The following is a 14,649-nucleotide window of genomic DNA, read 5'->3' on the forward strand; positions in this document are numbered from 1 at the left end:
GAAAATACCCTGCCCTGTGTCCAAGGTATATTTGTAAAATACACAAATATAGTAACACAACATTTGAAGATAGAAACACTGAAAACATGCTAAGTACCTGGTATTCCTCCCACCCCAGGAATATGTAGTTTTCAACAGTTAAAAAAAGTTGGTGCTGTGGATTAGTGGTTATTTTTCTTCTGCCTCTTATAAACAAATTTGCTGCATTTCTGGTGGAAGCTTAGCTGTCTGTGTTTACTAATTTAGATCTGGGTAGTTATTTCTTGAGCATCACCTAGCATCAGAACACAGCTTATTACAACTATGTTATTGTCACTTTTAAGGAATCAGCTTTGGAGAAATCTTAATTTTCACAATTAAGAACTACTAAAATCAGACAGAATGGAGAACTTGGCCACTCCAGAATGTCATCGTCAGTCCTATGATGCTCCTTCTCTCATGTTCTACGGAAAGAATGAATTCCTAACTAATGTATTCTAGGACAGGTAGAGTTCTAGAATTCTATGACAGGATGATAGGCCTAAAGTCCCTTCAAGATTTAGAGGGGACCCACAGCTGGCCACTTCCTTCTCGTAATCTGCCACACATACGCCAGCTTTCCAGGTGAGGCAACGCAGAAACAGCAGGTGGCAAATACCTGGACACATAGTGACTGCAAACATTTTACCTTGCATCCATTTTCCTCAACGAAAAACACACAGCCTTCCAGGGGAGAAAGTAATGCACTCTGCTCTGGGAAGGATAGAGAACAGAGAAGTTTATTTTACACTATCCGTCCAAGAAAACAATTGCCATAAACCAGTGCAAAATGTGCAACAGAATCAATAAGTGTGTCTTAGCTCTGAGAGCCCAAATTGGTGATTTCTTCTCCTGTTCCTCAGTCGGGCACGTGCCCTGTTCGTTAATGCTGGCTCGCATCATAGACAGAAACATTCAACCAATTTGTAGCAGGTTATTTTTTACAAATTCATACCAGAATGTGTACAAGGGACAGGGAAAACCATACCGAATGAATGATAAGTGATCAGTGCTTAAAGTAAATACAAGGGACAGCACGGGCAAGAATCCACAGTTTCAATAAATACAAGTGAACAAGCATGGGTGTGTCTTGACTGGGTGGAATTAGTCTGCGTAATAATTCAGCATCATACAAAATCTAGCAGGGCTGTTGAGCAGTGATTGGCAAAAACGTTCACAATAACTTATGCCCTTGAGCAAGTCTGCATGTAACACATTCTGTGGTTTCAAAGGTGTCAGTTCTCTGTTTTCTTCTTCCCTGGCCATCCCTCCAGGAAGGGAGGGGTGCAGCTGGGCCGGCTTGGCGGAGGCGCCCCGTGAGGAAGGACGTTTGCCCAAGAGCCAGCGGTCAGGGTCCAGTGTACTCAATACCAAGTGGCAAACTGGGACTTAATTGACGATGTCTGTGCAAAGTGCGCTTCTCTCCATTTTCCAAGAAACCAGTGTCTGTAACTCCTGCATGAAAAGCAGTGGTGGCTTCTGGGTCACTCCCTGTCACCCCAAATGCCAAACAACAAGAGCGCATCTCAGGGACTCACAAGTCGGGGAAGCTTCTGTTGTTGACTGCCTGGCACCTCATGGATGGGTAGTTTAACTGGGGCCCCCTTGTCCAAGGCAGGCTAGAACTATTGCTTGAAAACTAGAAAGAACCTAGTGAGAAAGAGATGGTGATGATGGACATGAGGGAAGTTGTCTTCTTCCTCCAAAACCTTGTGACCCCCAACCCCAGGGGACGCCCATAAGACTTTAGCGAGGCATCCTTGGCTATAAAATGTCATGCATTTGTTCTCGGTGGCCTTGCCCAGTGGCTCCTCTAAAAAGCTCTACATCCATGCATACTCCAACACGTCTGGGACACAGGCCCAGACAACACGGCAGGTGCAACCTTTGGGTCATTGATTAATCCGGAGCCCAGTGGAAGAAGATGCAAGAGTAGTTCTTGATCTCTGGAAGAAAAGGAGTAAAAGGGGAAGGCCCCCAAAAGAAAACAATCCCCCCAAATCCAGTAACCTAGGCATCATCTCCAAACCAAACAAAATCCCGAACACTCTCTGTAATCAATGGACCCCCTCCTCTCTATTTCTTCAACAGTCTCAGGTCACAAATTAGGTGAGTCTTCCATCAAATAACTTAAAAAGGAGGAGGAATTGGAATCAGTGTTGCCTGGCTCGGGCCAGTTAGCAGCCAGTTTTTCTGGAATCTCAGTCACTGTTCCAAAATGGAGCTGGAAAAGTCACGTGGATGCTGGATGTCTTCACACGGAGGAGGCAGGAAAGGGTGGGTGGGCATGACCCTAGGATTGGGGAAGTGACGATGGGGCAGGGGACAGCCTGGGCCACCAAAACAGGAGTGGAGGCCTGAGGACAGCACAGGAGAGACGAGCGCCGTGGCCCCGGGGTCCTGTGTGACTCGGGGTGCGGCCAGGTCTCATATTGCACAGAAAAGGAGCTGAGCCTCTGCGGGCACCCAGCGGCTCAGTGGTCTCCGCACATGGGCAGGTTCACGAAGGTGAACACGTTGAACTCAGTCATGATGGAGAAGCACAGGAACACGCCATACAGCAGGAGGCACCCACAGCCCAGCTTCTTGTCCAGCTGCCACTTGTTCAGGTGGACGCCGAACACCTGCAGGGCACAGAACAGGTTCAGAGGGCACCAGGAGGAGGCAGCAGCCTCTGGGGGGTTGGTAGGGGAACCCAGGGGACCCAGGGAAGGACTGCTGACTGTGGGCCTCGGGCAAGGTTCTGATCCTCTTTGAGCCTGCAAAATCCACCTCTCGTCTTGGACTGTGGGAGGTGAGAACATCAACATCAGGAAGAAAGGAAGCCAGAAGCTGCTGGTTGTAGAAAAATAACTAAAACAAATGGCAGGACTCACAAGCACATCCCAGCAGCCAACCCTCTTCCATGGAGCTCCAACACCACACCCCTGTGGGCCCTTCATCTGTTCTGGGCCTTCCCCATCTTGCTGTAAGCAGACCCCTGCTCCCCTGGGCACACTGATCCCTCAGTCCTCAGGCGGTGGTGGCTGCATCTCTTCCCATGGCTGTTCTGGAGGTAAGGAAGTTGCTCCCTCCCCACAGCTCCTCATGGCTGCTTCCAGACCATTTTCCTTCTCTCCTCCCTAAAAACACTGAGCCTGGAATCTTGGTTCTTCCCACAGTTACTCTTGGTTCCTCCTGTCGTAGCCAACAATGTAACCCCGGCCACTGCCCATCCTTGAAGCTTTCTGCCCCAGCTCTTGCCCATCTCCTCTGTACTCCTGCTGACTTTCTCTGTGATTTCAATCCCCCGGAGGGGAGAGGGTCTTTCCAACACCCTGCCCCATCAAGTCCTGCTACAGCCAACCGTAGCCAGTGGTACTGTCCAGCCCAAGTGCAGGCCATTTCACTGCAGAAAGGTCTGCGGGGTGGCACTGGGGCCTAGATGTTGCTATTGGCACTGACAGAAGCATCTGTGTTATCTTAGTGTCACACATCCCACTTTCTGACTCCAATCTCTTCCTTTCTCGTTTACTCCTCCCGATTCCCCAGCTCCCACAACTCTGCAAATGCCCATAGTCCACACCTAATTGATACCATCACCACTTCTCTAGGCTTCACCCACTTTGCCCCTTTCCTTCTCTCCTTTCTCTGCTTCAATTCCACCCACACTTGCTAGAGTCACTCCGGGGCATCCACCCTGATTCCCTCGCCTCTCTCTTGCTCGGTTGTCCTTGCTTGGTCAAGCCACAGCCCTCCAGTTCAAGTCAGGTCCCAATCTGGTTCATGCCGCATCCATGCAGCTGACCATCAGGGCTGGAGGAAGTCAGCCAGCCATGCTGATGGGTCTTATTTTACAAATCGAGACCACTGACATTAAGTGGGTCATTCATGCTTTTCAGCAGGCATCTCATCCTTCCCTAGTCCCTTGTCTCTCCCTTCCCCAGATGGCTACTTCACACCTCTCCCCTCTCTTCCAATCTCCGACACTCGCTTCCCCGTCCTCACTTATCCCCATGGCACAGAGCTCCCAACCCCACCTCCCTGCCTTCTCTCCTGGCAGTGAGCTCAACTCCACCCTGCATGCCCCAGATCCCATCTTCCACCCTGCTTAAGGACCTGGTTCCAGCAACTCCGTCTCTTCTAGCCACATGCCCCAGCTCCATCCCTGGATTATTCTAATTGGCATACAAAGATTCTGTTATCTCACTCATCTTAAAATAACACTTTTTTCTGAATTTCCATTTTTCTCCTTTCTTTACAGTCAGATAACATGAAAGAGTTGTGAATGTCTGCTCACAGTCTCCAATGTCACTCCTTCCATTCTTTATTGACTTATTCCACTCAACTGCACAGCACTACCCTCTCATCAGCACCAACGGTTTTGCATTGCTAACTCCAATGACCAATCCTCAGGGCTCCTCTCCCTGACTCAGTCGATAGCTCCCTCCACCTGTAAAACCCTCCAGCAGGTGGCTTCCAGGACCCCGCATTCTCCTGGTTTTATTCCTGCATCTCCAAACTGTTCCTTCTCTGTTTCTTTCGGTGTTTCTTCCTTATCGACCTGACCTGTGAGTGTCAGACTGCCTCAACACTGAGATCTTGGGCCTCTTCTCTCTTTTGTGTGCACTCACTCCCTTGGTGATCTCTCCCAACTGTAGGGCTTTAAATACCATCTACACTATGGTGTCTCCAGACTGAACATCTCTTGTGAACTTAGGCTTATATTTCCAATGGCTTTCTTGACCTCTTCCCTTGGATGTCAAACAGGCATTGCAAACTTAAGATGTTTAAAATTGCTTTTCCTCCCCCAAACTTGCCTCTCTTCAGCATTTTGGCAACCTCATTTTGACAGCCCAGTTAGTGGTTAGCCAGGTCTCCTGTAGATGGTATAACTATAGCATAGCCTAAAAAGACACACGGTAGCTATGAGTGTGCACCTTGGTGTCAGCTGGCTTGTTCCTCCATTCACTCGGTGTCAATAAAAATGAGTCAGTTTCTCTAGGCCTCAGTCGCTCATCTGTATAATAGGCTGACATTAGTGACACCTCATGGGGGGTGTCACTCCAAATGGGAAAATATGTATACAAAACATTAAGTATATGGTGTGTGGCTACTACAGCTGTCACCACTCCAAGTCATAGAAGAACTGCAGGACCTCCTAAACCATAAGAGCACGAATGATGTCGATTTTCACTTTTGCATAAGGCAGTATTTGCTTTGGTGAAATCTTGGCATTCAATTCACACCCTGATCCTATAAACTACTTATTTTGCTTCCTGCCTGTCCTTCTGAATTCCCATTCTCTGGCATATTTATGCTAACAACATGCCAGGTGTAACTCAATGACTATTTCCTTGAAAAATTAAGGAAAAAACATATTGTGTCTCAATGCTTATTAATGCCAACAGCATATTTGTATGTTAATGGATGCTTCATGTGGATGAGTCTATGCATTGGTGTGAACTTGTTCCAAACACATCAGTTGAGTTGGGAATATTAAAGTGCACAAGTGGGCGTAATGGCTGAGACAGCAGTGGAATGGCCTCAAAATGTACTGTCAATAAAATATATTTTTAGTTTCCAAGTATTAGTCAAATTCATGGATTCATGTGGAAACCTGGAACAATCAACGAATTGGAATCTACCTTTCCAAGACTAATATTGCAGACAAAGTGGCATCTCCTCTTTGCATTTGGGAAAACAGTGTGTGTTCTACTTAAGATAGGGTCATGCCTCTGAGAGGAAGGCCGGCTTCTTTCAGAAAGGGAGAAGGTGTTCTAGTGGGTTACTAGGACTCACTTCTAGAAGAAAGAGCCAGGAGATGGGACATGGTGGTTGCTTGTCTCCAGTCACCAGGAGGCCAAGCTCATCTGGTCTCCAAAGAACCCAAGGGGAGGAAAGAACAGGCAAACACAAGTATGAGGAGACAGCTGCCAACTTACCGTGACAAAAACAGAGGCCAGGAGCAAGCCCACGGAGTAGATCAGCCCCCTGCTATTCAGCCGGATCTGTAAGAGAGGGTTAGAGTTAGACTTCTGACAAGCTAGGCTTCCAAAGCAGAGTTAGGCTTTGGAAAAGGCACCTGCCCACACGACTCTGAGTAGCAGTGGTTCCACGTCTCCCCTCTAGAATGAAAAACCAACAGAGAGCTTCAGCAATGAAAAACCAACAGACAGCTTCAGCAGCCAGCTCCGCAGCTTACACTTGAGACGTGTGCTCTTCTGGAAACCCAAGGCTTGTCTTTGTCTTGTCCACTCTCAGTTCCATCCTGGCCTTAGCCTCAACAGCAGGGCCCTGGCTGGAGTGCCCCACGGCCACCTGAACTCTCCATCTGGGACTGTGAGATTCTTGTGGCCCACAACATACCCCTGTCCACACATTCCTTTACCTCCAGGGAACTTTTGCTTTCTCAAACCCGTACTGCTTTTAGGATGAATTTCATGACATGGGCAATGGAAAAATATGAATAAACTTTTCATCTCTTTTGTACCAAAATGTCTCTGTCCTTACCCTAACTTGATGGGAAGAAGTGGAGGAGGGTTGCTGTTGTGGGCAAACAAAACAGAAGAAAAAGTTAAAATTCCATTTCTGATGTTAGTAAAGGGATTTTGGGAGGTTTGTTTTTCACAGAATGGGGAAAACAGCCAATGAAGGGAAAGAGAGAAACGTATTTGGAGTTCCTTCTTTTTTTTTTTTTTTGAGACAGGGTTTCACTTTGTTACCCAAGCTGGGGTGCAGAGGTGTGATCTTGGTTCACTACAGCCTCAACCTCCCAGCCACAAGTGATCCTCCCACCTCAGCCTCCCGAGGCCTATAGGCACACACCATCACACCTGGCTAATTTTTGATTTTTTTGTAGAGGCTAGGTCTCACTATGTTGCCCAGGCTGGTCTTGAACTCCTGGAAGCAAGTGATCCTCCCACCTTGGCCTCTCAAAGTGCTCATTAAAAGCATCCCAAAGTGCTCTCAAAATTTCCAGCCTTGGAGTTTCTACAGAATAGCACTGACCAGCAGCACTTTCTGTGGTGATGGAAAGGTTCTATATCTGTGCTCTCCAACATGGGAGCTATTAAGTACATGTGGCTGTTAGGCATTTGAAATGTGGCTCATGCAACTGAATAAAAAAAAGCAGTTTTAATCTCATCCTTAACCAAATTTACATTTAAAGAGCCACATGTGACTGTGGCTACAATATCAAGCAGAGCAGGTAGAGAGTACTGGAGTGCTGACTTGGCTGACAAAAGTCAAATAGTTTCTTTCATGACGTAGAGAAGACACTGCTTCTGCCTTTGACCAAAGTCACGAGGCCGGCTGCCCCAAAATAGAAGAGATTCCTTAGAGCAATGGTTCTCAGAGGGTGGTTTTGGGGCCAGCAGCAGCAGCAGCAGCATGCGGGAACTTGTTAGAAATGCAGGATCTCAGGCCCCACCCAGAACTCCTGAATCAGAAACCCTGGGGCAGGGCCCATGAATCTGTGCTTTAACTCCAGGTGGTTCTGATGCACAGGAAAGTTTAAGAACCACTGATTTAGAGAAAGTATAAAGCTCAGATCCACTTCTTCTGGTCTCCAAGGGTTCTGGGGAAGGGATCTTGATATTCATTTTTCACATGCTCTCTTGGAAACCCTTGTGTGCATTCAGGTTTGAGGACTACAGGCCCCAACCAATATACACTATCCTGCAGGGAGTGAAAAGCTTCTCTGTGTCCATGGGAAGGGAAAGTGAGGCTGGCTGACTTCTGCATTGTTTTCATTAAACACCTAAGTGGTGATTATCGAGTAAGAGTGGTTCTGGGCCCTTCTGACATGGTTTAAGGTACCTCTTGCCATGATAGCACCAGTTCACTACTGGAGTGTGCATATGGGACGGTGTCTCCATAGATGGGTGTGTCGGGTTTATTTTCTGACAGGACAGAAAATATGGACACCATATGCCTTAAACAGCCAACCCTTTCTGTGAAGATGTGACTTAGGGATGTCCTGTCACGGAGGGATTTAGCTGGACTCTTTCTCCAGTGATCTGCAATCCCTGCGAGTTAGCCATTGGCTGGCCCCCAGCTGGAACATGCTTCCCCGCCACCAAATGCCTTCCTGCGAGTAAGGAAAGACTCAAGTCCTATCTCTATGACACTAGAGCAATGGCTTAACCTGGTTAATTTGGTGTGGAAAAATGGCAGATTGACCCCATCGCAGTCCAGCTGGTGACTTCACTTCATGTACACACTCAACCTGACTGTGGGTAGACTGTCCTACTTTCATCAGCTGGGTTGGTGTAAAGAGGCCAACACACAGGACTGCATCACAAACGTGTTGTATTGAAGGAGTTTTTCTTCCTCCAAGTATTCTGTCCACACTGACTATGATAATCCCCTGTGTTCTGGTCACTGTTGAAGGGGAGAGGTGGGCTCCTCACAGCAAGATGGCAACCCCTAGGAGAGAGGAAGAGGCTCTTGGAGCTATCCTCAGTCACCCTTGGGTAGATGTGAAACTGTAGATAAACACTCAGGAATCCTTTTGAGCTCTTAACTTTCAGCACTGCACACACAGATGTCTTCTATGAGGGGCAAAGCATTTCCAGCACGGCTTGCCCTCTGAGCTCCAGGGTCAAATCCTTGTCAGCAACAAGAACTTAGTAAAGTGATTTCACGCCCTTAAGAAACCAAGAGACAGTGACAGCGAAGCTCCTAGCAGGAAAATTCTCTTTGGCCAAACATTTTCAAAAGGAATCCTGTTAAACCAAAGTTTTTCAACTTTACTCTTCCTGTGTTCACATGAAAACTTGAACAGTGTGGCTGAAATTCTAAATTTGGCTCCAGAGGCCAAAGGCAACTCACTATTTTGTGGAGTTTCTTTGTGTTTTTAACTTCTCACCTTTTTCTCTATAGCCTTCCTTTGGTCATGAACTGCTACACGCACCCAGGGGTGTATTTTTGTGTTTTCACTGTTAGAGACCTGGGCTCTCAAAGCCTGTATTTACTCCTTGCTGTCTGACCCTTGTACTTCCACAAGGATGTGACAGGCAGGAATGAGGGCTCCTTCAGCTGCCTTCTGGCCCAGCTCGAACATCTCCCAGCTGCTGCAGCTATGGATGGTTTGGGGCAGGAGTCACTGCCTCTTTTTGTTTTTTTTTTTAGAGACTGGGTCTCGTTGTGTTGTCCAGGCTGGAGTGCAGAGGTGAAATCACTGCTCACTGTAGCTTTGAACTCCTATGCCCAAGTGATCCTCCTGCCTCAGCCTCCCAAGTAGCTGGGACTATAGGCACACACCACTACGCCCAGCTTATTTGTTGTTGTTGTTGTTTGTAAAGATAGGATCTTGCTATGTTGCTCAGGCTGGTCTCAAACTCCTGGCCTCAAGCAATCCTCCAGCACTGGCCTCCCAAAGTGCTGGGATTACAAGCATGAGCCACTGCATCTGGCTGCAGCCTGTCTTTGTAAACACAATTTTATTGGAACTCAGTTCATTCATTTATGTATCATCAATGGCTATTTTCACATGACAGCAGCTGAGCTGAGTGGTTTTGATGGAGACAGTATGATCCACAGGGCTTAAAATATTTCCTCTCTGGCCTCTAATAGAAAATGTTTGCAACCCTCTGATTTAAGGCATGGACTCCAGAGCTAACTTCCTGGGTTTTGAATCTCTGCTTGGTCACTCACTTGCTGTATCATCGTGGACAGGTAACTGAACTTCCCTAAGCCCCAGTTTTTCAAAGTGTAAAATGGGGATAATACAGTTCCTGCTTTGTCGGTGCTTATGAGGTTGAACTGAATTGATCCATGTTAAAACGGTTGAAGAGGGCCTGGGGTGTAATACATTCTCGGTAACTGGGGACTGGGTCCACTTCCTTGCACCCGAGGCTGCTTCTTTTCTAAACCTATCACTGAACAATAGCTTACTAGATTGCAGACACTGCAAGGGTAGGAACCACATCTGACTTTACCCTCCACCTGGCACAGGGCTGGGCCCAGACCACATGCTTAAAATGTAATTGATGAATGAATAACACATGTCCATGAGATCGCATTTTGAATATGCATTATAAGGAGGCCAGTGTTCTGTGGGGCAGTGGGGACTGGTCAGAGTGAGGCTGGAAGCAGAGAGACCCCAGATGCCACTCCCTGGATAATGTTCCAGAAGCAATGTGGTCTCTGCCCAATGTTCTCTCTCTCCTTTCCCCACCTTACTTAATTTATTTTGAGTCTATGTCGTGTTTTTAAACCCAGAATGCTGCTATGAAAGTTTTCAAGCATTTAGGAAAGTTGCAAGTATTATACCATCTTTTTTTTTTTTTTTAAAGCAGGGCATGTCCACATGTGCTTGTGGGGACTTCAAAGTAAACTGCAGGGACCAGGCCATTTCACCCCTGAGCACTCCTGCCTGCATCTCATTAAGTAGAGTTCATTCACAGTTCATGGGTCTTTTATTCTTAGATGCCATTTTTATATGGTAAAATTCCCACAACAAAATTGTACCATTCAACAGGTTCTGAGAAACGCATACACCCATGCAACCCAAACTCTACCATGACACAGAACACTTCCGTCATTCCAGAAAGTTCTCGGGTGCCCTCCTGCAAACCTCGCCCGAGGCAGGCACTGCCCTGTTTCTTCACCACAGGGCAGTTCAGCCTGTCCTAGAGCTTCATAGCAACGGAATCCTGCAGCGTGTACTCTTTTATGTCTGCATCATTTTAAAAGACTCTTTCAATGTTTTCATTGCATCAACAGCTCATTTATTTTTACAACAGTGTAAATATGCCATGGTGTGTTTAATTATGCTCCTGTTGATGGACATCTGGGCTGCTTCCAATTTTGGGCTATTAATATATATTACTTTTATAACTCAAAAACAAAATGAAAAGAGGCCTGTAGGGCTCCTCCTTCCTGAGAGGCTAGCCATTAAGGAAGATGCGAGGGGGGCCAGGAGCTCTGTTAAGGACCTCATGTCACTATCTCACATCCTAGCACCCCTTCTCTGTAGTTGGCACCTTAAGCACACTCCTGAACCCTCTTTGAGACTTTCGGTCTAGCTAGGTGGGGTTCTCACCTCCTTCCCACCTCTACTCTGCTCATCCCGCCCTAAGTCCTTCTGTCTCTTCCAAGTTCACCATTGTCCATATGGTGCTGATGTCATCCTGCTTGTGCTTGGGTTGGGGCACGTTCTTACCAGACCAGCAGGTCCAAATGATCAGAAGGCAGATGCCTGGCTTGTGAGTTTTTCCTCACTCTAGCACCTAATTCCCTCACCCCTCCAGTCCCTGGCTCCACATACTGTATGTTTAAATGAGCATCTGGGCCAGGTGTGATAACTTATGCCTGTAATTCTAGCACTTTGGGAAGGTGTTGTGGGTGGATTGCCTGAATCTAGGAGTTAAAGACCAGCCTGGGCAACATGGTGAGATCCCATCTCTACAAAAAAATAAAAATAAAAATTAGCCAATTCTGTTGGCATGTGCCTGTAGTCCCAGCCACTTGAAAGACCGAGGGGGGAGGATCACTTGAGCTGGGGAGGTCGAGGCTACAGTGAGCTGTGATCCCACCACTGCACTCCAGCGTGGGTGACAGCAAAACCCTTTCCCAAACAAACAAAAAAATGAGCCTCTGCTGCCAGGTGCGGTGGCTCACACCTGCAACCCCAGCACTTTGGGAGGCCAAGGCGGGTGGATCATGAGGTCAAGAGATCGAGACCATCCTGGCCAACATGGTGAAAACCTGTCTCTACTCAAAATACAAAAATTAGCTGGGCATGGTGGTGCATACCTGTAGTTCCAGCTACTCGGGAGGCTGAGGCAGGAGAATTGCTTGAACCTCGGAGGCGGAGGTTGCAGTGAGCCGAGATCACGCCACTGCACTCCAGCCTGGCGACAGAGTGAAACTCTTGTCAAAAAAAAAAAAAAAGCATCTGCTGGTGATTCTTAGCATGCGTGTGTGTGTATGTGCATGTGTTTGCATGTGAGCATGCACGTGTGTGCGTTTCCCTGCATATGTTTGCATGTTTGCATGCATGTGTGTGCGTTTGCCTGTGTGTGTTCACATGTGTGGATGTGTGTGTTTTCTTGCATGTGTGCATGCATATGTGTGGCGTGTTTGCATGTATGCATGCATGTGTGCACATTTGCATGTGCTTGCATGTGTGTGTAGCACATTTGCCTGCATGTGTTTGCATGTGTGCATGTGTGCGTGTGTGCGCGTTTGCCTGTGTGTGTCTGCATGTGTGTGCGTTTGCCTGTGTGTGTCTGCATGTGGGTGTGTGTGTGTGCATTTGCCTGTGTGTTTGCATGTGTGGATGCATGTGTGTGTGTTTGCCAGCATGTGTTTGCACGTGTATGTGTGTGTGCCTTTGCCTGCGTGTGTCTGCATGTGTGCATGCATGTGCATACTGGGAGGCAATGAGGCTGCATAGCAAAGGGCAAGAGTGGAGAGTTGATTGGGAGACAGGCCATGGTGAGGGTTGGCTTTAAGCTGATCTCTGCAAGTAACAAAGCAAGAGGGCACCAAATTGTTTTTTAATTGAGGCATAATTTGCAGAGAGTAAAATGCACAGATCTTAAGTGTTCTTACTATTGGATGAGTTTTGACAAATGCATATACTCATGTAACCCACACTTCAACAAAAATATAAAACATTTTCATCATCCCAGTAACTTTTCCTGAAGGCAGCAAAATACTTTCTTGTGGTATGCTAAGCCAAATGATATCACCAAACCCTTCTCATCCGTGAATGACCTTTGGAAAGGCCTGCACAGTGTTGAACTAGATCATCTCCCTCCTCCCTGCCTCACAGACACAAGGAACATTAAGTGCCAGTGCAAAAATCTTCAAGGCAATACTGATCTGAGAGCATGTGAAGCACATCTTGGATTGTTCAGTCCTGACATTTAATGCTGTTTTCATTGCTTGCCTTAAGAAGCATGCATTTTCATTCTCTAATTCCCTCTTGGCAGTTGTTGTGCAGGAAACAGGAGGGTGGCTATTTCCAAAGTCAACAGGAATTTAGCCCACAGTGCATGTATATTTTTTAGTACGGATGCGGACATAGATACTCATTCATACCAAGTTTCATGCATACTTGCTGTTCATAAAATAGTTCTTTGAACCCTATTACCTTTGGAGAGCCAACACCCCCACCCTAAAAGATTCTGATTTCCCCAGTACTACAGTTTAAAATCTCTCTATGGCTTGTGGTCAGCTCGACTCAACCAACAAATTCTTTTAGGAAAAATAAGAAGCCCCGGGATTTTTCCTAATTTATTTCTAACTTGGAACATATGTGGCATGTGATTTCACATTTTCTTATTTGGGTAGTTTTACACTTGTTTGGGTGTAGTTTCCAAATGGACGTTCCCAGCTGTGGCTTTACATTGTATAATATCACTGGGTGGGAATCTCTTTGTTTGAACAATTAAATGAGGTAAGACAGTGACCAAGCCCACAGAAAAGAAGCAATTTCATGACAGTTGCATCCCTAAGTCCTTTAGTCATTTAGTACAACAGTGCGTTTAGTTCTAGTGGCCACTCATGAAATATGCAGAGTGGGTTTTGTTCTCCCCATTTGAAAGACGAGACAACTGAGGCTCAGAGAGGTTAAACCACTTTGTCAAGTTTATGAAGTTGGTGAGGGGTCAGGTCTGCACTTAGAGTTGGGCTTTGCACCCTAAATTCTCAATCCTGTTGTATTCTGCCAGGCACAGCAGAAAGCCAGGTTAAAGCCTTCCTTTACTCTCTAAGAGCCCTCAGAAGTGCATCTGGACCTTTTCTGCCTAGCAATTTTTTTTTTTTTTTTTTTTTGAGATGAAGTCTTGCTGTGTCACCCAGGTTGGAGTGCAGTGGCATGATCTCAGCTCACTGCGACCTCCGCCTCCTGGGTTCAAGTGATTCTCCTGCCTCAGCTCCCCAAGAAGCTGGGACTATAGGTGTGTGCCACCACACTTGGCTAATTTTTGTATTTTTAGTAGGGACAGGGTTTTACCATGTCTGCCTACCATGTTTGTAAGAGTCCTGAATGAACTTTAAGAATCACAGATGCCCCTGCAGCAGTTGCCATCAGTACTCACCCACGTCTCCCCATCTCCTGAGGTGTCATTTTGGTGGGTGCCAGCTGCCTCCCAATAGCCACTCCTGCCTCTGTGCCTTAGGACTTTCTCCTGAACCACAGAAGTGCCAAGAAATGAACAATCCTAGAAGCTGTTCTCCGTCAATGACTCTGAGGAGTGGGTGCAAGCTCCCTTGCCTCTCGGATGGAGTCATTCTGAGACAGAGGCTGTCCCCTGTTTCCCAGACTCTCATTGTGGGAGTCAGCCCTGGTTGCCCACTGTGGTAATAGTCTTGCTAGATAGAACAGCTGCTGTGGGCTGCCTTCCCTCCTTCTCCCTCTCCACTGTCATACTGCTCCCCCTCAATAAACTCTTTACCCTGGATCCTCATCTTAGAAATGAATAGTTTCTGAGGGACCTCAACTGTGATGAACAAAGAGACTGATTCGGCTTTCTAGGTAAGCCCTTCCACAGTAGGATCTGGAGGAACCCTTCCTTCCTCCGGGCATCACCTAATTTTCCTAACATAGAGCCTGAAACTCAGTGGTCAATATTAAGGGGATTGGGTGGTGATACTTTTGCTCCCAGGAGCTATGTTTGAATAACCTTGAGAGGC

At 46.9% G+C, this 14,649-nt stretch overlaps 1 protein-coding gene across 5 annotated transcripts in view; it reads right to left on the reverse strand.

Moving 5' to 3' along the window:
- Positions 1-740: 740 nt before the first annotated feature.
- Positions 741-14,649, reverse strand: part of SLC24A3 (solute carrier family 24 member 3) — a 514,808-nt gene continuing 500,899 nt past the window's right edge. For all 5 annotated transcript variants that reach the window (XM_033185487.1, XM_033185486.1, XM_033185485.1 and 2 more), the window contains 2 exons: positions 5,943-6,008; positions 741-2,642 (listed from right to left, as the gene is read on the reverse strand). In XM_033185487.1, coding sequence (XP_033041378.1) covers positions 2,493-2,642; positions 5,943-6,008 — 216 coding nt within the window. In that variant the 3' untranslated portion in view covers positions 741-2,492. The remainder of the gene's footprint in view (positions 2,643-5,942; positions 6,009-14,649) is intronic.

The sequence above is a fragment of the Trachypithecus francoisi genome, unplaced genomic scaffold (assembly GCF_009764315.1).
Source record: "Trachypithecus francoisi isolate TF-2019V2 unplaced genomic scaffold, Tfra_2.0 Lachesis_group21, whole genome shotgun sequence".
NCBI lineage: Eukaryota > Metazoa > Chordata > Mammalia > Primates > Cercopithecidae > Trachypithecus > Trachypithecus francoisi.